This window comes from Mauremys reevesii, linkage group 2, assembly GCF_016161935.1.
Source record: "Mauremys reevesii isolate NIE-2019 linkage group 2, ASM1616193v1, whole genome shotgun sequence".
NCBI lineage: Eukaryota > Metazoa > Chordata > Testudines > Geoemydidae > Mauremys > Mauremys reevesii.
Window position 1 is genome coordinate 96,025,711 of NC_052624.1, and position 22,865 is coordinate 96,048,575.

The 22,865-nt window shown below is 43.1% G+C and overlaps 1 protein-coding gene across 15 annotated transcripts in view; it reads right to left on the bottom strand.

Moving 5' to 3' along the window:
* The window catches only part of TPK1 (thiamin pyrophosphokinase 1), a 476,657-nt gene that overhangs the window by 186,478 nt on the left and 267,314 nt on the right, over nucleotides 1-22,865 (bottom strand). For all 15 annotated transcript variants that reach the window (XR_005593748.1, XM_039523066.1, XM_039523063.1 and 12 more), the window contains one exon: nucleotides 11,187-11,282. Coding sequence is in view for 14 of the 15 variants with exons in the window: in XM_039523066.1 (XP_039379000.1) it covers nucleotides 11,187-11,282 (96 nt within the window). In the remaining variant the exon portion in view is untranslated. The remainder of the gene's footprint in view (nucleotides 1-11,186; nucleotides 11,283-22,865) is intronic.

Here is a 22,865-nt window from a genome sequence, read left to right on the forward strand (position 1 = left end):
AATAGTACAAGGTGGCTCAGGCCCTTGGTTGCAGGGGCTGAGCAGCAAACAGTACAAGATGGCTCAGGCCCTTTGGGTCAGGGGCTGAGCAGCAAACAGTACAAGATGGCTCAGGCCCTTTGGGTCAGGGGCTGAGCAGCAAGCAGTACAAGGTGGCTCAGGCCCTTTGGGTCAGGGGCTGAGCAGCAAGCAGTACAAGGTGGCTCAGGCCCTTGGTTGCAGAGGCTGAGCAGCAAGCAGTACAAGGTGGCTCAGGCCCTTGGTTGCAGAGGCTGAGCAGTAAACAGTACAATAGGCTCAGGCCCTTTTGCTGCAGGGGCTGAGCAGTAAACAGTAGGCGTATAGGCCCAGGTCCTTACCTGGGTGAGGGGGAAAACTGCCACCCATGAGTGGGGTGACAGGGGGGACACAGGCCCGCCCACTCCACTGTGTCCCAGCCCGGGGCCCTAACAGCGGCTATCACTGGTCAGTGGGGTCCTGACCGCAACACACTGACATCGGGACCTCTGCATCTGTAGCCTGACAGGGGTCAGCTACCCCCGGGCTACTTTCCATTTCCCCCTCAGGGCCTACCTCGTTGGTTGCACTGGATCCAGGCCAGTCAAGCTGCATAGGCTTCTCGGGACCAGGGCTTGGTGGCAGGTCCGGTAGCTCTGCCGGGAAGTCCGGCCAGGCGTGCTCAGGCGGCTTCTCCGGGTAACAGCAGGGACGGGGAAGCCCCGGCAGCTCCTCTTCGTAGTGGGCGTGGGGGGAGTTCCAGCGGCTCCTCCGGGTACCGGTCACGGGGAAGCTCCGGTGGCTCCTCGTCGTACCGGGCGCGAGGAAGCTCTGGCCAGTCAGGACAGCTGCCTCGGGCCCTGGAGGGTTCCCAGTCAGGAGCTCCCACTGGCACGTCTGCTCCCGGCGTTGGCTGGGCTCTGACTGAGCTTTGGCGGACGGCTTTTATACGTCCTGTCCCGCCCCTTGACTTCCGGGGGGCGGGAACAGGCGGTGGTAGCTCCGCCCACTTGGGTGTCTGTACCGGTGCTCCCTCTGCTGGGCAAGAGGGGAGCCACACCGACTCCCTACAAACGCCAATATTTAAAAAGGGCTCTAGGGGTGATCCCGGCAATTACAGACCGGTAAGTCTAACGTCGGTACCGGGCAAATTAGTTGAAACAATAGTTAAGAACAAAATTGTCAGACACATAGAAAAACATAAACTGTTGAGCAATAGTCAACATGGTTTCTGTAAAGGGAAATCGTGTCTTACTAATCTATTAGAGTTCTTTGAAGGGGTCAACAAACATGTGGACAAGGGGGATCCGGTGGACATAGTGTACTTAGATTTCCAGAAAGCCTTTGACAAGGTCCCTCACCAAAGGCTCTTACGTAAATTAAGCTGTCATGGGATAAAAGGGAAGGTCCTTTCATGGACTGAGAACTGGTTAAAGGACAGGGAACAAAGGGTAGGAATTAATGGTAAATTCTCAGAATGGAGAGGGGTAACTAGTGGTGTTCCCCAGGGGTCAGTCCTAGGACCAATCCTATTCAATCTATTCATAAATGATCTGGAGAAAGGGGTAAACAGTGAGGTGGCAAAGTTTGCAGATGATACTAAACTGCTCAAGATAGTTAAGACCAAAGCAGATTGTGAAGAACTTCAAAAAGATCTCACAAAACTAAGTGATTGGGTAACAAAATGGCAAATGAAATTTAATGTGGATAAATGTAAAATAATGCACATTGGAAAAAATAACCCCAACTATACATACAACATGATGGGGGCTAATTTAGCTACAACGAGTCAGGAAAAAGATCTTGGAGTCATCGTGGATAGTTCTCTGAAGATGTCCACGCAGTGTGCAGAGGCGGTCAAAAAAGCAAACAGGATGTTAGGAATCATTAAAAAGGGGATAGAAAATAAGACTGAGAATATATTATTGCCCTTATATAAATCCATGGTACGCCCACATCTCGAATACTGTGTACAGATGTGGTCTCCTCACCTCAAAAAAGATATTCTAGCACTAGAAAAGGTTCAGAAAAGAGCAACTAAAACGATTAGGGGTTTGGAGAGGGTCCCATACGAGGAAAGGTTAAAGAGGCTAGGACTCTTCAGCTTGGAAAAGAGAAGACTAAGGGGGGATATGATAGAGGTATATAAAATCATGAGTGATGTCAAGAAAGTGGATAAGGAAAGATTATTTACTTATTCCCATAATACAAGAACTAGGGGTCACCAAATGAAATTAATAGGCAGCAGGTTTAAAACAAATAAAAGGAAGTTCTTCTTCACGCAGCGCACAGTCAACTTGTGGAACTCCTTACCTGAGGAGGTTGTGAAGGCTAGGACTATAACAATGTTTAAAAGGGGACTGGATAAATTCATGGTGGCTAAGTCCATAAATGGTTATTAGCTAGGATGGGTAAGAATGGTGTCCCTAGCCTCTGTTCGTCAGAGGATGGAGATGGATGGCAGGAGAGAGATCACTTGATCATTGCCTGTTAGGTTCACTCCCTCTGGGGCACCTGACATTGGCCACTGTCGGTAGACAGATACTGGGCTAGATGGACCTTTGGTCTGACCTGGTACGGCCATTCTTATGTTCTTATGTTATTCAGAGTCATCTATGAGAACCAGGCCTATCTATTTGTCATCTTAAGTTAAATGTCTGCTGCTTTCTAAAGAGGAGCAGCAGAAGCTGGGACTTGAAGTGCTTTTTTATCACGATCCTCTAGGGACAACTGAATCAACATAACTAGTGTTCCAGCTGTGGGTCATAGATGCTACAGACACATGTATAATCTGGGTTTGATTCTCCACTTGCATCAATATCTCTAGTGAGGTCAATGGAGTCACCTCAGTGGTATAAAACCAGTGCAAGAGGTGAATCAGGTTCACGTACAGCAGTAGTGGAATGGTTGTCAGTCTGAAGCACTAAGGAACATGCAAGCCTATACCCATGCCCTGCTTGAGTATTTACTCCTGGCAGTGAGGCTCCTGGTGGAAGTGTCTGCCACTAACCAGAGGGAATTCAGCCACTGAATTCCCAACTGTTTTAATCCTCCAGAGTATGAGCAGAGACCAGACACTGCCGCTGTCTTAGGGCCTCTGGGAGAGCTCTCAGGGTGAAGATCTTCAATCTGGCACCCCTGCCTAAGAACTGTGTCCATATGGCCCCCTTCCTAGTCCCCAGTGCTGCCTCCTCAGACACTTCCTGTAGCTTAAATGCACATCCTCTTCCCAAATCCCACCCAATGGTACGAGCCTTCTGGGTTACCTCTTTGAGGGGGCACATAGTGGGCATAACTTATAAAATGCACAGACATGTTGCACAGAAATTTATCACATAAACACACAGATCCTCAGAAAAAAATCCTACATATATATCCCTGCCTCAGTTTCCTCATCACTCCAGAGCAGGGGTTCTCAAGCTTCATTGCATCACGATCCCCTTCTCACAACAAAAATTACCGCATGACCCCAAGAGGAGGATTAAAGCCTGAGACCACCCAAGCCCCACCACCCCAGGTGGAAGGTCCTGTAACCTGAGCCCCATCACCCATGGCTGAAGCCCTCGGGCTGTGAGGCTCAAGCTTTGGCTTCAGCCCTGAGTCCCAGCAAGTCTAATGTCAGCCCTGGTGACCCCATTAAAACAGGGTCATGACCCACACTTAGAGAAAATAAATTGGGGAAAGTTTCCAGCCAGCCCATTGTCATTCAGAGATTTCTTCCCGCATAGGCAGTCCTTGAGTTCTTATGACCCAGCATAGCTCCTGGTCTGACAAAAACGTGGCACAGCCCTGCCAGCTCAGGGTAGCTTCCACATTTACTTAGAGGCAATAATGCAGAAATATTTATGGTAACTTCATTATATCAACCAGAATTCATAAGCTGTAAAGACAGAACCCCCAAATCATCACAGGTTGTCATTTAATCCCTTCTGGAAAGGGCCAAGTGGCACGTAGTGCTAATACCCTCAACTCTCAGTGATCATAATGAGAAATGAGGGTGTTCTGCACTCCTCAGGATCAGGCACTGGGTTGACAACACTTCAGATTCCATCGTCCATTCAGGAAAGATTTACTAAGGGCTTGTCTACATAAAAAAATAAAATGAATTAACTAAAGTTATGAAGTTAAAGTGCAGAAGTTAACTTATGTGCACTAACTTCACAACTTTAGGGTATACCTACACTGCATGCTCCTTTCCGTGGTGTGTAGCATAGATACAGGCATACTCCCCCTAGCCCGGATATGAACAGCAGCATAGACTGAGGCACAGCTTAGGAGAGTAAAGACAGGCCTGAAGGGCCTGGGTATGCAGCCAAGTACATATCCTACATGGCTCTCTGCTTACTCAAGCCATGTCTCCCCCAGCTACATGCTCTTTTTAGGAACAGAATGCTGACTACCTGGTGCTGGAGCCCTTCCCCACTACAGGAAAGGCTCTGGCAGTCAGAAGCCAGCAGGGAAAGGGTCCTCCCACTTCAGGAAAAGACTCCAGCAGCAGGGAAAAGGCTTTGGCAGGGCCAAAAGGCGTGCACGCACACGCACACACCCACCCACACACCTTTCGTCCTTGTCGTGAAAGGCTCCAGTAGCAGGGAGCAGCTGAAGCCGTTTCCCCACTACCTCCCCCCACCACAGCCTTTCATTGGCACGTGTAAGCTACACACCGCAGTATGGACACAGCCTGCTTTTCACTGTGACGTGTAGATACATGTACACTACACGTTGCCGCCAGTGGTGTCTAGTGTAGACATAGCCTTGTTAACTTAACTTTCCCGAGTGTCCCTGTGTAGACAAGCCCATAAAAGGGCTTCTTAATAACTAATGAAGAGACTTCAAATATAAGCAGTCCTCAAAAGCACAGGCTCAAGAAGTCAAATCAGCTTTAATTTATTCATCCATTATTCAGATTTACAGGGATTTTTTATAATCCAGTGATAGATAACACTTTAAACCTTTGTCTGGAAAGTACAGATTGTTCTTTCTTTAACTGTTGAATCTAAAATACCATCTACTTTAAAACTGAGCTCTGAGACTTTTAATATAGCTTTATTATACTCCTTGCTAAAAACAAGGTTATAGCAGATCTTCATTTCCTTATATAGGCCAACAATATAAAAATGAATTTTACTGAAACTCCTATTGCCTTTCAAAGGTTTAATGCTAATGCTTTTAAATTAATAAAACCATCAATGTCAGTGTGGAAAAGTTAAAGAAAAAAAGACTTTTTTTAAGGTCACTGGTAATATATTAGCATTTTCATTTAAAAATCACATTTTTCAAAGCATCTCAACAGCTTCAGAACCTAGCTCTTTTAAATGGACAGTATAAGTCTGAATCTGAACTTTTTCTTTTTATCATTCTATAGGAAGTGTTTGCATTAGTTCAGTCCCTTTTCTATTCAAGAGAAACTATCACACACACACACACACGCATTAGTAAAGTCATGGGTTTATTTTGCAGTGTGAACTAATGTTGATACTGCTGGGAGACTTACCACCTTGGGAAGTGACTCATCAAGTCTCATACAGGATGTTAAGCTGGGTCTGGGTTATACATTACACACATAGAAAATGTAGAAGGAAAATCCAGGGTGCTGTGTGAAGTGGTACCGGTGATTCAACAGGTGAGGACTCATCTCTTTGAGTCACTACTGAATCTGGTCCACTGTGGTAATACAGGTATGGAATGATAGGAGGTGCCAGAGTTTGACTGAATATAAGCCCAGGCTAGATGAGTCATGGTCATTGATGATGACATGAAATTTTTGCCAGAGCAGATGTCTTAGCCCCAGCACTTGAGTCAATTCAAACCTGGAAAATTATACTTTATTTAAAATTAAGCAGGTAGTTTCAACTGGAGAAGTTATTCCTCATTTTCCCTCCTGGAAACTGATTTGTAAAAAGGAGGGCACCCAAAATAACAAGGGGTATGGGTGGTGGTTAAGCTAGCCAGCAGCAGGAGCTGATGGGATAGGGAGGGAAACAAGTTGGCAAGTACCAAAGATGGGGAGAAAGACAAGCTGGAAGGCAGCAAAAGCTACATGAGGTTTGACTGCACAACTTTTTCTGATCCTGAAATTCCTGGCTGCCTCTCAGAATCCCAAGTGGAAGGGAGAGATGGGGCAGAGTGTAAACTTAGTTAGCTTTTGTGGTGTGGGGCTTTAAATACCAGGGCCGCCCAGAGGCGGGGTCAAGAGGGGCAATTTGCCCCAGGCCCCGAGCCCCACAGGGGCCCCCATGAGAGTTTTTCAGGGCCCCTGGAGCGGGGTCCCTCACTCGCTCCGGGGGCCCCGGAAAACTCTTGTGGGGCCGGGCACAGGAGCTTCTTCGCTCCCGGTCTTCGCCGGCGGGGGGTCCTTCCGCTCCGGGGTAGAAGGACCCCCCACTGGCGAATTACCGCCAAAGACGGACCCGCCGCCGAAGTGCAGCCCGGTCTTCGGTGGTAATTCGGCGGCGGGGGGCCCTTCCGTTCCGGGACCCGCCGCCAAGGTGCCCCGAAGACCCGCGGCGGGGCCCGAAGACCGGGCTGCGCTTCGGCGGCGGGTCCCGCTTCGGCGGTAATTCGGTGGAGGGGGGCCCCCGCCGTGGGTCTTCGGGGCACTTCGTCGGCGGGTCCCGGAACGGAAGGGCCCCCCGCCGCCGAAGACCCCAGGCCCCCAGAATCCTCTGGGCGGCCCTGTTAAATACTCTATTGAAATTCTAGATTAAGTTAAATTGTATGAAGAAAGGTTATTGGCCTAATTCTCCCTTCACAAACATTGTTGGTAACTTTATAGACTTCAATAGAGTTACTGATTATTGTCACTAAGAAGCGGTGTGGCTTAATGGAGACAGAACTAAACTGGGACTCAGGAGACCTGGGTTCTATTTCTGGCTCTGCCACTAGCCTGCTGGGTGACCTTGGGCAAGTCATTTCCCCTCTGTGTGTCTCAGTTTCCCCACCTGGAAACTAGGGATAATGATACTGACCTCCTGAGTAAATCACTGAGATATATAGTGCTTTGCATCCGTAGAAAAGCTAGGTATTATTACTGTTATAATAAGTGTGTTCAACGCCTAAGTTTAAAGGATTCCTTGTAGTAATATGCACTACATGAGGGGGAGTGGGGAACGTGCTGTTTATCTAGGAAAGCCAGGTTTCATTAAACAGTAGACACAGTAATATATTACTCCAGAGAAGAATAATCCTAAATAAATTTATTGCAGATATTAAAATGAAATGAAATTGTCCAAATACTGATATGAAAAAGGACTTCATGATTAAAGTGGTAAAACAGGATGTGCATACTGAAACATCAAGTGACTTAAACAGTATAAAAAGGGCACATGCCAGAAGGACAGAGAGCTTTCCTTACATGGAACTGTCTCCCATGGACCTTAAGAGAGCCATAAACTAGAAGAAAGATATAAAACAGAGATATAAAACCTTGGAAACAAAGTCTAGTGTCAAATTCTGTGTTTTACTTCATCCTCTCTCTTATCCATTCAACCCCCATTACAGCGAATAGGGCGTACAAGGGGAAAACAAGTCAGAATCTGGCTTTTAGAATTTAAGAAGTGTAGTCTTGCTTGTATCCTTCTGCAATGTACTACAATGTCTAATTTTGCACACATATAATTTGATTATTCAAAAATTACAGAATTATATTGTTATTTTATTGCACATTATTTGGTTATGGATACACAATGTGATACCAAACGAGGGCACGTAAAGCAAAAGCAAGCACTCCGGAGATGTTAGATGCCATATTGAATCTGTACATGAGAATTTTTTTTTTGACTGTCTAAGGAAAAGTAATCACATATGATTAACAAACGATGCTATGAATTATTTTTGTTAGCGAAAAATTCTCCTTAGAGACCTGCATAATAGATCTTGACTGACATTTAACTTTCCCATCGGACATAAAAGAAGCAATTTCCATGGTGAGTATAAGCAACTCTCATGCCGATCCAGGAAAAACTCTGCTCAGATATCCAGGCTTCTAAATGTTGCATTTTGTTCTAAGACAGACTATGTTACAGTTGATTGTGAGCATGCAATACATATTGAGTGCACCTAGTTTCCTAGCTTTTTATCATTGCTTACCTGAAGAGCAAATAGGGAACACAGTGTAAGCTCAAAATATTTTGAACAAGTATGGATATTACAAAAAGTAACAAACAGTAGTGCAAGGGAAAAGATGTTGGGGCCCTCTTTATACTTAATATATGGAGATATACCTATCTCAGAACTGGAAGGGACCCCAAAAGGTAATGGAGTCCAGCCCCCTGCCTTCACTAGCAGGATGAAGTATTGATTTTGCCCCAGATCCCCAAGTGGCCCCCTCAAGGACTGAACTCACAACCCTGGGTTTAGCAGGCCAATACTCAAACCACTGAGCTATCCCTAGTTGACTAGTGTGATCGCCTCAACCCTAGCTGGCCTGAGGGTAAAAATGAACTTGAACACATGGGTTTAAGTTCTGGCACCAGGAAAACATCTTTTACTCAGTAACCACTCACATAAGGAAAAGGATTCTCTGAAGCCAAAATCCAAAAAGTACAATGGAAGTCTTCCTACATTCCAAAAAGGCGTACAGGACAATACCTTTCTGTTCTCCTCAAAGTTTCAGACACCAGGAGGTGCTTTCACCCTCTGCTGCTTTTATTTTTTTGGGAATCAAGTGATTGTGTGACTCATCACCATTCCCTTCTAGAGATGAAGCTGGCCATCCTGGTAAGCCTTCTGTCACAGAATCAGATGGTTGCTACCTTATCCAATGTCAGCATTGCTTGTATCTGGCTGTACTCAACATCTGGTTTTGGTGTGCATTTGACTCATCCCTTGATACTTGTAAGCAAAGTTTTCCAATTTGGGTGTCAAAGGTTAAGCACAACATTTATTCAATAGGGGCCAGATTTTCAGAGGTGCTGCATCTCCAACTGAAGTCACAAAGAGCTGCGAGCACTTATCTTTAAATCAGGATCAAGGTTTCTCAGGCGAGGCCCCTAAAAATTGAGGCACCCAAAATTAGTGTCCAGGCTACTCCTGACAAATTACACTTAATGCTTGTAAGCAGAAGGAAATGTCAACAAAAACTAAAACTTTAGATTTGTGATGCAGTCTGGGATTTCATTTGTGTCATTTATGTATATCGAAGCAGTGATTGTTTCTGCCATAAGGTGGGTGCTAGAAAGAGAAAGGTCAACAATAGAAAAATAAATGTATGTATTCCATCCAATTGCACAGCTCACAACTGATGGCAGCTTAGGTATTTTATGCAATAGACGCCTCGAACAAGAAGTAGCCAGCATTTAATAAACACAGTAGCTATGTTCGGAGAAATCATGCCCTTTTCAGTTGATTGTATCCTCAGAAAAGCAAAAGGTTAGTACCGAATTCAAAGTCAACACCTCAGCTGTCATTACCTATAGCAGCATAACAATCTAGTTGAATTGAAAAGTTAGGTATTGTGCTATAGTAAACATTCGGAACAATTAATGCAATTATACTTAGGTTTGTGCTTCACAAAATATCAAGGATTTGAAGTGTGATATCCTTTATCAGTCTTAACAATACAATACATTATACTAGTAAATGAAAGCGGGATCAAAGCAGTCAAAGATTTAAGGACAAGGTTACTTGTTTCTGAAATGCCTTTGTAGATGTCACACTCCTACTGCACTCATTTCAACTGTGTGGTTATTATTCAGTTTTAAACCTCTCGTGACATCCCTTTAAAACCCATCTGTCCACAGTAAATTGGACTGGTAAGAGCATAGGGTGCAGAACTCAATCAAGTTTAGGTTTACTGTAGTCTCTCCTCATTCTGGGTCCAATTCTGCCACCCTCATTCATAATGAGCAGCACTTGACTGGCTCTGTGGTCAAAGAAGATTCCAAAGCTCACCAGATCTTGGTGTTACAGGGTGAGACAGCCTTACACTATCTTGTGCACCCAGGAGATGAGGTAGGGTACAAAGGAGTAAACATATTTCAAAGGGTTTCCTGATTCATAACTAGCCAGACAACAGCATCTGCAGTGTGTGGAGGGGAATCACCCACCCCAGTTTTTATCAGAATGGAGAATCTGTATTGATGGGAAAAGCACATAAAAAGGTGCATGGTGGGAGATTCTTCACCAGAATCTTTAGAAATGCCTCAGGGAATTGCTTCCCTATTAGAAAGTGAAGACATTTCAAAAGGGATTTTAAGCAAAATAGATGCATTATGTATTTGCACAGAGAACAAGGGAGCAGGGTAACATTAACACTTCCTTCTTCCCCACTTCCACTGTAAGGGAAAGAGAGCTGGTGGACGCTGGAATCTTTACCCCCCTCTACCACCGAAGTGGAGAGAGTGAGTGAAAGGCTAGAGTCTCCTTCACCTCTCCTCTCTGGGAGAGGCAACAGGAGTTGGTATTTCCTTTTTCTCCTTTCAGGATTTGCCTTTCGCCCTATAGGTTATCCGTGGAAGGGAGAGATCTTTCTTTAGAGGAGGAGTAAAAGGGGATTCCCTTTTCTTTCCCTATCAGGTGCTGTTGCTCTTCTACTGGAAGAAAAAGATAGGATCCCTAGAAACTCCTCATCATCAGCTCCCCCAAGCCAGAGAAGGGGGAGCTAAATTCCACCTCTCTCACTCTTGGCTTAACCTTTGCTTACTCTGAAAATAGTCCCTTTGATTTCAAAGGGAGTAAGCCGTTGGTCAACCTGAGGTTCTTTGTTTTCTTAACTCCTTTTCGGAGGGCAGCATCAATGTCCAGAGTGCCAAGATTTGAAGAGTTATTTACATACCCAAGTGGGACTCTTGCTTTGAACACCAGCAACCGCCCACAAATCACTTTTCAACATGTTAGGCAGTTCATTAAACACAAATCAATACAAGCTGTCTTAAGAAAGCTGTTTGTTTGTCCGTCTGTCTAGGGTAATTTCACCTAGCAAAAATAAATATTTACTCTCCATGCAGATTGTCAGGGCTACAGTAAATAACCATTTCATTTCAGTGCAAGTTTAATGCAGCAGCCTAGGATCTCTCGGGAGGAAGAGTTATAACTAGGGTGACCAGGTAGCAAGTATAAAAAATTGTGTGGGGGGAATAGGTGCCCATATAAGAGAAAGCCCTGAATATCGGGACTGTACCTATAAAATGGGGACATCTGGTCACCCTGCTTATAACACTACCACAGATTGAAAGATTAGTTGGCTTTACCTGGAGACCTTTTTCTTCTATCTTTTTCTGAAGTATCTGAAGGCACTTGGTGAAGTCAGTGAAGTCTTGATCCGGTGTCTCTATCAACTCACACCCCTAGCAATAAAAATAGGAAATGAAAGAACACAAATGGTCAATTATTTCTCAGTTTCAAGAACAAGAAAAAATGGTTTCTCTAGTCGTTTGCTGGTCTTATGATGTACATCATGACTATGTAGATTGGATTATATATTGGTGTATGTTGTTCTTAATGAAATGAACTGTGGCCCATTTGCCCACAAGTCTGTGCACAGAGATTCAGAATCAGAATCAAAAACTGTAAGGCGGAGAGATGCTGAGGACCTAAGCCCCACACCTAACTAGATACACAAGTTACCCTACTAAATTCAGAGAGAATATTTGAGAGTCTGGATACGCATGTCCTTAAGTGGTATGTTGGATCGGTGCCTTCCCAAGAAATGAAAGTTGCAAGTATTCAGCGCCTTGCAGGATCACACTCTTTTCCAGTAGTTGCCCTGGTGCTGCAATTGTTACATTTCTACTATATGCTGAAACCCGTGTATAAATGTAAGGCCACAAGAATGTCAGTTTGCTGCAACTAGCAACGTTGTGTAAGTTAATTTGGAAGGATTTAAAAAATCAAGCCTCCTTATACTACAGTAAATAATAGAACACGTTAAAAATGGAACAAAGCAGGAGTTCAGATTTCTTAATTCAGAGCTAAAATAATTCCTAAGCCTCTGCCAAAGAGCTGAGTAAGGAAAAAGTAATGTCTACCGTATAAAGTCACCATTCAAAGAGGTTTCAAGGATACAAAACACCCGTATGGCATCATAAATTATAATAAGAACCATACTTGCTAGATTTAGAGGTTCCCTTACCTACCACTTCAAGGTCTCCTTAAAAGCTTCCTGGCTCTGTCTGTCTGATTCATTTTATATTTCTGCCCTACACTGTATTGACCGATAAGAAAATTAGGTTCTCACCGCTCAAAACATATGATAAGAGTCTAAAAAAATATTGCCTACAATGTTGGTAAGGCAAATAAAACAAATCTTGTCAAGTTTCTCCCCCATCTCCATATTTAAAATATAGGGCCAGAAACTCAAAACAGAGGCAGAATTCACTAATGCAGCATGCAAGTAGCGCTTAGTTATTCGCTTACAGCAAAATGACAAATCCGCAATAGGAAAACGGGGTAAACTCTTATTTTGCTGACTGAAAATGTGTTTTCTGTTTACAGCTGGAGTTTATACACAAACAAACAAAATGGCAGCAAACTGGGGAAGGGGGGAAAGAAAGGGGAATCGTTGAGAAGGGAATGGAACATATTTTGTTCCCAACACATGTGCTCACCTCGAAAGCCTTTGAGGCCAAACCAGTTTATTTGTGAAGAATGAAGTGGTGGCTTTTCTGGCACCTGACAGTACTCTAAAGTTCAGGGGCATATTAGGGTTGTTCCAATACAAGTGCACAGGGAGTTCCTTCCCCACCCAGCAAGCCTGTGAAGAAGGCAGCAATAATGCTATTGCCACCATAGAGAGATAGGGAAAACCTAGCACTGATTGTAAGGCTCCAGGAGGTGATAGGTAGTTTGGAGTGTGGCAGTGTTCCCACTACTCTGTCCAACAGTGAAGGCTTGGAGGCAAGCACTGTGGGGAGCTACATAGCTTCTACAGGTGTAGAAAGAGCTATAATGAGCATGCTCTTGGAGGTTATATCCACTTCAATCCTATGTGGGTATAATTCTGCAACCCACCAACGCCTCCCCTTCTCTCTCCCTCCCAAGAAAACTATGGAGCCTTAACTGAGCATTAATTACAGGAAAGAGAGTCCTTTACTTAATCAGGATAAGGTGACTTGTAGAAAAAGAACAAGCAATGTTTAGAGCTGCTCAACAGCCAAGGAAACTTTTCAAATGTATTTAATGTTCAGACCCTGTGGGCAGCTGGGAAAACAAACAACGCTGGGGGAAAAAACAGCACTGCTCAATGCCTATAGAAGTGTTCCAAATTAAACCTGCTGCCTGCAACAAGTGGCCACACTGGAGGCTGCCCCCTCCTGCCTTTGGATACAGCCCGTAGGGCTGCATCCCTGCTGGTTCCATCCACCTTATCATACATTTCTTCGACTCCACAGAAAAAAAAGTCAGATTGTTTTCTGGCTGACTTAGAATCTGTATCCAACTGTTTCTCACATAATCAGCAACTTCCCTGAGGCTGATAAAGCATCTATTCCTCAAAGCATTTGATCCTTGGACTTTCCTCTCTCTAAAATGACCTGAACAAATGGGAGCTTTTTTAAGAAAAAAAAAAACTTCTGGAACTTGTCAGCTTTCTTTCTTGTCTGCACTCCCAAGCCTTCTCCTCTGGAAAAAAAAAACTCACCTCAGGTCTTGAATAGTGTCATCTCAGCTCACCACTAGACCCAAAGCTATTAGTGCCTCCACAGTCACTTCAAAGCATCCATCCTGATTACAACAGGTATCCAACCTGTTCAAAATACTCTACAGACAGCTTTTACACTCAAACTCTTGGACAACAGAAAGAAACTGTCCACAGAGTATTTAGAAGAGGATGGACACTCTTTAAAGGGAAGTCCCCTGACCTCAATGAACTCACTGGGATACAGCCCAGATCTGGCGAGATCCACCTTTAAACGCCTTCCTCTCATATTGTGCATGTGGTACGGTCATGAAAAAAGCCTCAGAGAAGTTGTGAAGATTTGTCATATTACCCCAAACCAAAAAGGATTTTCATCTTAACCAGAAAGATGACAGAAACCAAACCCAGGGAGGTTAGCATGTTGTAGGGTTTCGCAGTGGAATGTTGCTAATACTGTGAGATCCCTTTCTGAAGATACTGAACTAGCACTGAGTTGGACAATAATATTGCTAAATGTGATTCCTTAACTGAAGCCCACTTGAGAAGAAGAGTCTGCTCACTCGCTAATAGTGGGGCAGAGTCATTATTTTATGTCTCCAGTGACAGGAGAAACTAGGTTGTGAACGACTGCATGAAAAGACAAGAACCCTCCTCAAACTGTTCAGAGTTCCCTAACCCGGAAATCCCAGACTCCAATGCAAGGCTCAAGTCGTGCTGGAAAACTCTGGAACACTATCCTAGCACTTCTTTGGGAGCTAGACCACCATTCTGGCACTTTCAGTACTATCACTTATGGGTTATAGAAGTGCCAGAACACACTTTCAGTACCATTTTTCCATCTTGAGCATAGCCCCCATAGCCAGTCTTATAACAACAAGAAAGTGAAGATGACAGGTGATGACTAAATCAATGGCAGGAATGGTTACTCCCAAGCTTGGGGAGAAAGGACAGGAGAGTTTAGGACAGCTCCTAAATTCACAACAGAGAAGGAGGGTCCTATCTTTTGACAGGATCATTCCTTGGCTCTAGAGTGCTGGCAGAAGTAAGCAGTTTATAGGTCAATTTAACCCCCCCCCTCAACAATGAAGTATCCCTTTCTGCAATCACCAGCAGAGAGTCTTATCTCCTCCCTGCAGAGTCAATTTCTGGCAATTGCAGGCAGACTATAACTCTGCATTAAAATCTAGGAAGGCTGAACTACTTTACACTCTATTTTTCAACTGAGGGTCTATGGAAGCTTTTACCATTTACCATTTTCTGTTATTAAGAAAGCCGTCTTGTAAGATGCTCTTGGAAAATAAATATATATATTGAAAAGCAGCTACAAGGCAGTTCTCAGAAGACTCAACTGCAAGCTGCTGGATGTAAGCTGCTGTAGTGAAATATCACAGTTCTTGGAGGAACCAGAGGTATGCCACACTTCAAGTGCAAACACCAAAAATATTCTGAACAGTCTCACTAGAACCTTCACAGCATATTGACTGTCAAAGACCTGGAAGAAGGATTCCAGGAGTCCAGTTCTCTAAATTCAAAATGGCATTTGAAGTGCTTAATTTAGTAACAAATTAAAAAGGTTGCTGTACCCATGGTATTGCTAACAAGATTAATAGCAAAAAATGAAGTCATAACTTGAAGAAAGGAACCCCATAAGAAGGAGGGAAAAGAAATATGTTTCTACTCAAACTCCATAGCTGGTACAGCTTTGACAATTGCCCACATTATCCTGTGGGTCCCACTGTAAGTCATGTTGGAAAGTAATGACAAGAATGTGTAGGTAAAAACACCTGAGTGATCATGGAGGACTTCAATTTGAGTGACATATGCTGGAGGTCTCATACTGTCAGTACTAAAACATCCTTGGAATTTCTAAATATTATAGATGACCATTTCTTAATGCAGAAAGCCTTGCATACCAGCACAGGGGAATTCTATATTAGACCTTGTCTTGATGGATAAGGAGGAACTGATCACAGATTTAAAATTAATAGTAGCTTAGGTACAAATGATCATGACTTGACCACTTTTATAGTGTGCAAACAGAATTCAAGACCAGCGCAGTAATATGAACACTTAGTGCTTTAAAAGGGCCCATTTCACAAAGCTGAAAATAATTATGACACAAGTCAGTTTGGAAGAATTTAATCAGAAAAATGTGAATTTTAATTGGGAATTGTTTAAGAACACTTTATTAGATGCCCCCAAAGCCACAATTCTACAATTGAGGAGGAGGCTGTACTGTTTAAAAAAAACCTGATCTGGTTTAGAGGGGAAGTGAAGACAGTTATTTTTATTTTTTATATAACAAATGGAAGAATGGGGAAATTGGCAGTAATGAATATAAATCAGAAACAAGGAACTGTAGAACGTTAATAAGGGAAGAAAAGAGATGCACAGAGAAATTTATGGCCAACAGAGTTAAAATAAACCTCCTTCTGACAGTCTTTATTTATATTAGTAACAAGAAGAATCCTAATAATGGTATTGATCCACTACTACATGGAAATGATAAAATGATCAATAATAAAGCAGAAAAGGCAGAAGTGTTCCATAAGTATTTCTGTTCTGCATTTGGGGGTGTGTGTGCAGGGGGGGAGATAATGTAGTCAGATAATGAGGAGGATGTAAAACATTCCAATCTTTCAATTCCACCAGTATCTGAGGAGGATGTTAAACAAGCTACAGAAGTTGGACATTTTAAAATCAGCAGGTCAAGACAACTTACATCCAGGAGTTTTAAAAGAGCTGTCTGAGTGGCTCACTGGACCATTAATGTTGATATTCAGTAAGTCTTGGGACAATGGGTAACAATAATAAGTGCCTATGCCCCAACACTACTTATTCCCAAAGAAAAGATGACTCAGTTTTATGGCCAGTTGAGTGACACCTTAGGAAACATACCCAACAATGACAAAATCTTATTATTGGGTGACTTCAATGCTTGCACTGGAAATTATTACATCACTTGGAAAACAGTCATGAGCAAATTCAGAAATGAGTCTCTAAATATAAATGGCGAACTACTCCCTAGCAAGGTCAAACTCTGTGCAGAGTGTTATTACAAACACCCTTTTCAACGTGCCAGAAAAATGGTTCTATTCTTGGCAGTACTGTCGGTTAAAATGAAGACACCTTCTAGACTAGTCATTACTCATCATAATGCCTGAGGGATGTTTACATTACCAGGGCTAGGCGAGGCACAGAATGTTTTGTGGATCACCAGCTTATTCATACTAGACAATCTCGGGATTCACAGTCCTAGACTGAAAATTGCCCCCAAAACTAAACAGACGTGTCCAGGTCTTGAAATTTTGCACAGAAGAGGGGAGAACCCAGTTAGTAACTTCCATTCATGACGCACTATTAAGCTGTGCAAATTCAAGAGTAAGCGGACTGTCGCTGAAAAGTGGGGTGCCTTTCAAATTGCAGCACAATCAACAGCTGAAGAAATCCTTGGTGTCCAAACTTAGCATCAAACCAGTCCACATTTTGTCAAGGACAATATTCAAGTACTCTTTGTGGCCCATCAAGCTATGCACAGAGTTGAACAAGCCCTCCTCCTCAAAATCTGAAGTGCAGAAAAAGCTGCAGGAGATGGAAGACACTTAGTGGAGAAATAAAGGAACAGAACTACAAGCTCTTACTGATACTAACAACACCTGAGGTTTTTTTTCAGGAGTTAAAGTCCATTTATGGACCATGAAAAGCCAATAACTGTCCAATCCGGTCCACTGATGGCATCACCCTCCTGACTGAGCACAGTAGGATATTAGAAAGATGGAAAGAACATTTTAGGACTTGCCTCAATCATGAGTTGAGTGCATGTGATCAAATAGACTCAATCAAGCAAAGAACAGTCCGATTTGAACTTGAAGGTCCACCAACCTCGGAGAAAACCAAGAAAGCATTTATGGAAATGGCAAACGGAGCTGATGAAATCCCAGTTGAAATGTTGAAACACAGTGGTCCTACACTTTGTAAAGCTTTACTAGACTTACTTTCTGATGGGAAAATGAGGTTTTACAAATGTAAAGGGTACAGACATGATTGTGGCAATTATCATGGCATTTCACACCTCTCCATCACTGGTAAGACCCTTGGTAAGCTGTTGCTGAAAAGACTTCAGGCTATTGAAGATGATATACTCCCTGAATCCCAGTGTGGTTTTCGTTCATCACGCAGCACTGTTGACTTATTTACCCTACACCAGTTACAGGAGAAAGCTTCTGAACAACAAATGCCCCAGTAGGTTGCCTTTGTTAACCTTAGTAAGGCGCTCTACTCCATCAGATGCTCTGTTCTGTGGTGCCTTCTTGCAAAGTTTGGCTGCCCAGACAAATTAATCTTATATGCTGCTTCCATGACAACATACAGACCCATGTATCAGTGGGTGCCGACTCATCTGATCCCTTTCCTGTAGCCCATGGGGTTAAAGAGGGCTGTGTGCTTGCCCCTACATTATTTACTTTGTTCTTGGCTAGAGTGCTAGAAGTTGCCTCATATACTACCCCTACAGGTGTGACTTTAACAACCCTATTTGATGGCAGACTTCTAAACCCTCGCCGATTCAAGGTCAAAAGCAAATCCCAGCAAAATGAAATAAAGGATCTATTGGATGCTGATGACTCAGCATTTGTCGCCCTTTCTGGGAATGACCTGCAGCATTTGCTGAATTCCTTTGCCCATGCTATATCCCTTTTTGGCCTTTGTATTAATATAAAGAAAACAGAAATCCTGTGTCAACCATCTCCTGGCAGAAGCCCATTACTTCCATCATCACAAGAAATAAAACTGAATGGCTGCCAATTAAATAACGTCAAGTCCTTCTGCTACCTAGGTAGCACAGTTACATCAGCAGCATCGATAAAGAACTTTCAGCACATTTCAAGTCAGCGGCCTCAGCTTTTGGTAGTCTACAAAAAAGTCTTTGGACAAGATAGGGGTGAGGGAGAGGGAAGGTCAAAGTGTCCACAAAATGCCAAAAACTTACAGAGCTGTGCTCCCTTGTCTTCTATGCTCTTTAGAGACCTGCCCCCTTTATTGTCACCATATCCCACAACTTGACTGCCTGCAACAATGCCACCTACGCAGCATAATGGGAATCAATTGCTCTGACACACACCAACAATTGAGTACTACAGCTAGCAGCCATGCTAGCATGGAGGCAAATGACTTGGGTCAGCCACATCATATGTACGGATAACAATCGACTAACTAAGAGTTCTAGATAGTGAATTTGAAAAAGGCAGTAGGAACTCCACTACAAGGACTGCATCAAGCAGCACATACAGTCTGCCGGGATGGACTTAATGACCCGGGAGGATATGGCACATGACAAGCAAGCTTGGCACTCTGCTATGAAGGAAGCAAAATGTGCAATAGAACAGCAGTTCTCAACCTTTTTCTTTCTAAGCCTCTCCCCCCCATGCTATTAAAAATTCTACGCCCCACCTGTGCCACAATAAGTGGTTTTCTGCATATAAAAGCCAGGGCCAATGTCAGGGGGTAGCAAAGCAGGGCAATTGCCTGAGGTCTCATGCCACAGGGTCCTCTGCAAAGCTGCACTGCTCAGGCTTTGGCTTCAGCCCCAAATGGAAAGGCTCATGGCCCAGGCTTCAACTCCATGTGGCAGGGCTCCAGCTTTCTGCCCTGGGCCCTAGTGAATCTAATGCTGGCCCTGCTTGGTGACCCCCCTCAAACCTGCTCGCAGCCTCCTGCAGGCCTCGGATCCCTGGTTGACAGCCACTGCAATAGAAAATTGTCATGCCACCTTGGTGGACAGTAGGAGGGAACAGACACCAACTTGCCTTGGCACATTTCCTGAACTCTACATGTGGAAACTGATTTCCAGTTGTAGTCATATTTAAAGACAAGTGACAGTCATTACAGGAGCAAAGGAATTACAGCTGTGCTTGCCTGTTGCACAATGGGTTACAAGAGTGAAAGTCTTAATCCTTCTCCATCTACAAGCATCTTTGTACACTGAAATTTTTCTTCCAGCCCCATAACTTTTGAACCAAAAAGTTTTCACAGAAATACACATCTTTGCCACCGTTTGTGTCCTTAAGTACACCCGGCAGTATGGCTATTGAGGAATAAGGTACGAACCCATTTTTAAAATCTCGACGTCAGAGTCTCCATACGGCCACTGGCCTCGACTACCAGGTCAATGTAAGAGGGGATCGCTCTGTGGCTTGAGAGAAAACAGCTCTAACACATCTTAGAAATGTTGAGATGCTACTCCTGACAACATTCACTCTCAACATGCTTCTCAGGCTGACAGACCTTAAATCAAGTTGTGGAGTACTGCCTCATTTTATATTGTTCAAGTGCTCAGTCAGTGCCCCCAGAGCCTGAAACTGATTTTTGGATGGGGACAGACTGAAATGCATCATGAGGTTTTCACAACAGAGAGAGAGAGAGGATATGAAGAAATAAAGGAATATTTGGTTTAAGCAGCTGTGAAGCATGAGTGATTCATACATTTTCCACAGGCCAGGCTAATTTAGGATGGACTGGGATCTAAAAACATGTAACAGACTTGAGCTGATTCATTTGTTTGAATTATCAATCAGTAGGAAATTAGTGAATTAAATACTTTTTCAATTTTTGTGAAGGGACAGAGCGGGGCTCACTGATTTCTTTTAGGAATTCCAAATGATGCTGAGTAGAAAAACTACTGAATGATTTCCTTTTGGATCAGACTTATCCTAAAACTAAAAGAAATCGTCTCACTATTTTAGAGAACAAATCATTTAATTATTTTAGAAAACAAAACCAATTACTGTAATTGGTGAAAGGGACTTTAAAAGTCCAAAGGCACAAAATAATTAAGTGAAATGCATTCTTTCCAGTTTTTGGACTCAGCCTTTAGCTTATTGTTCAGCAGTACTACAGAACTAATATTATGCAGACCACTTGTCTTAACTATGGGGTTATTTCATTTCAGACTATAACTTTGGGGTGGGATGATCTGATTTGCTAAAACTTCACAGTGCAAGTGACATTGCAACTCAAGATGAACAAAAGCAATTTATTAATCAGGTTTCAGTATATGCAGCAAAGTCCAAACAATCAGTACTCCTAGGGGAATTCTGTGCCACTGTGTGTATGCATAATTCATGAACCATGCATATTTTAATTTTTTTTGCGCAGAAAAAGCTTCTGCTGGAATGTTGCTGCAGTTCCACCTTTTGTCCACCAGAGGGCAATGTGGCACTAGACCAGAGAAGCCATTCCCAGCTAGGGAAGAGAAAGAGCCTGCCTTCTTCACGGAGCCTGCCAGACCAGGTCAAGAGACAGGAGATATGGGGAGACAAACAACATGGGGCTGCTGCAGGGTCAGACAGGGGCTCATAAGGGCTAGTGGGGGAGGAAAGACTGAGTCAGGGGCTGAATGGGAGTTAAGGCACAGAGCTACATGGGCAGAGGAGGAAAGGGTGCAGGGCCACATGGGAACAGCGGTGTGAGAGTGTGGGGTGGAGGGACATGTGGACAGAAGGTTCAAGGACACATGGGGGTGCAGGGAAGATGTGTCTCACTGAATGGGAAAGGCTAGGGGTCAGCCAGAGTCTGCATGGGGGAAAGCTCACTAACAGTCCCTCCACAACCCCCCAAAAATCTGTTCCAGACTTTTCCCACTCATACCAAACAATCCTTCAAGTTCACCCACAGACTTTTTCCCAGCAATTACTTCCCTCTCCCTCAACTCCTCCGTTACCCCGACTCCCCCAAGCCTTTGCACTGCCTCCAAGGGGTGCAGGAAATACAGTTCTGTATTGAAATTTAAATGAATTATTACTCAGAGTTCTGTATTAATATGCCTAATAAGGAATCAGTTTGTCAAAAAACATTTTTTGAATTTTTTTGGTTGTCTATATTGTTACAGACATACTTGATGACAGGTATTTTGAAATAAATGACCAAAAATAATCAAAACTGCTGTGATTATATTGACAAATAAAATATTCAAAATTTTGCAGAATTTTAAAATATTGTGTGCAGAATTTTTTGGTGCAGAATTCCCCCAGGAGTAAACCAGAATTCTTACTCAGGCAAGACTCTCTTTAGCCAAAAAAACAAAAGTAAGGACATGACTTCTTACTAAGCAGGCATAACAATTTATCAAATGAATACCACCTGCTGGCATGAAAAAGAAAATATAAAACATATGTACCCCTCCACAAACCAAAAGCTACATGAACTTGTCAGATTTGACAAGTGCTGAAAAAAGCTCCACAGCTGAAACTTTGACTTCAACATCTGCAGCCTCCTTCCCTGCTGGTTCCGTTCTCAAATGTTATTTTTTCAAAGTAAATAAGATGTGGGGTAGTTTTTGTTTGTTTGGTTTGTTTTATTTCAATGAAGCAGCATGTGGCTTCTGGTGGAAGATGGTTTTTTCATACCATATATTCGATGCTAAAACAGCAGCAATGAAAACATCGTCCACCATTGAGAAAAAAAGAACTGCATATTGTTTTAAGAGATTTCAGTGATTTCCTAAATGTGCAAAGTAGGAGAGAATTTCCTTCTTCTTTATCCTCCCACACTTGCAGGTGCTTAGGGCATCCACCAGTTTATGCCATTTATTCCAATCTTGTGCTGGTCTGTTTAGCCTTCTGATTGTCATGTTGATTGTTTTGGTTTCATTCTCCGTTGTTCTGATTAATGTTTCTCTATACTGCCCTTGCTCTCTGTTTCCAGCTTGTGTCCATGTTTCTGACATGAAAGCCATGATAGTGGCATCCTTAAAGTGTGTCCTAAATATGTCCATCATTGTGTTCTTACAATATTTGATGTTTTAGATTAGTTTGCTCTACTTAGAGATTCTGATGTTGCAAGAAACTCTTTGCAATGGACTCTGAAGATCTTTCACAGACATTTAACTTTGGAATGAGTAGATCATCTCACCAATTTCTGTGGATTTCCTTGACTCTGTCCATAAAGGAGGACAGACATGATCCCTATGTTAAAAATTCATATTTTGCATCAGTGCCAATCATACTACTATTCCAAATATTTAAAATTCATGTAAATTATTTGCTACTTTTGATATTTGTTACTTGACATCTAGTGTGGTGTCAACTCACTGTACATCTCCCTCCCTCAATATGTAAAATAACTTACTTCTTCTAGTGTTTCTTTCTCTACTCTAATGATTACTTTGTACATATGGAACAAAAGTATGTATAACAAACGTACAAGTTAATGCACAAAGTATGAAAAATATTGTTTAATTACAGAGGAAAGTTGGGAAACAAGGCAATTTGCTAACTATTAGAAATGCAAGATCAAAAGT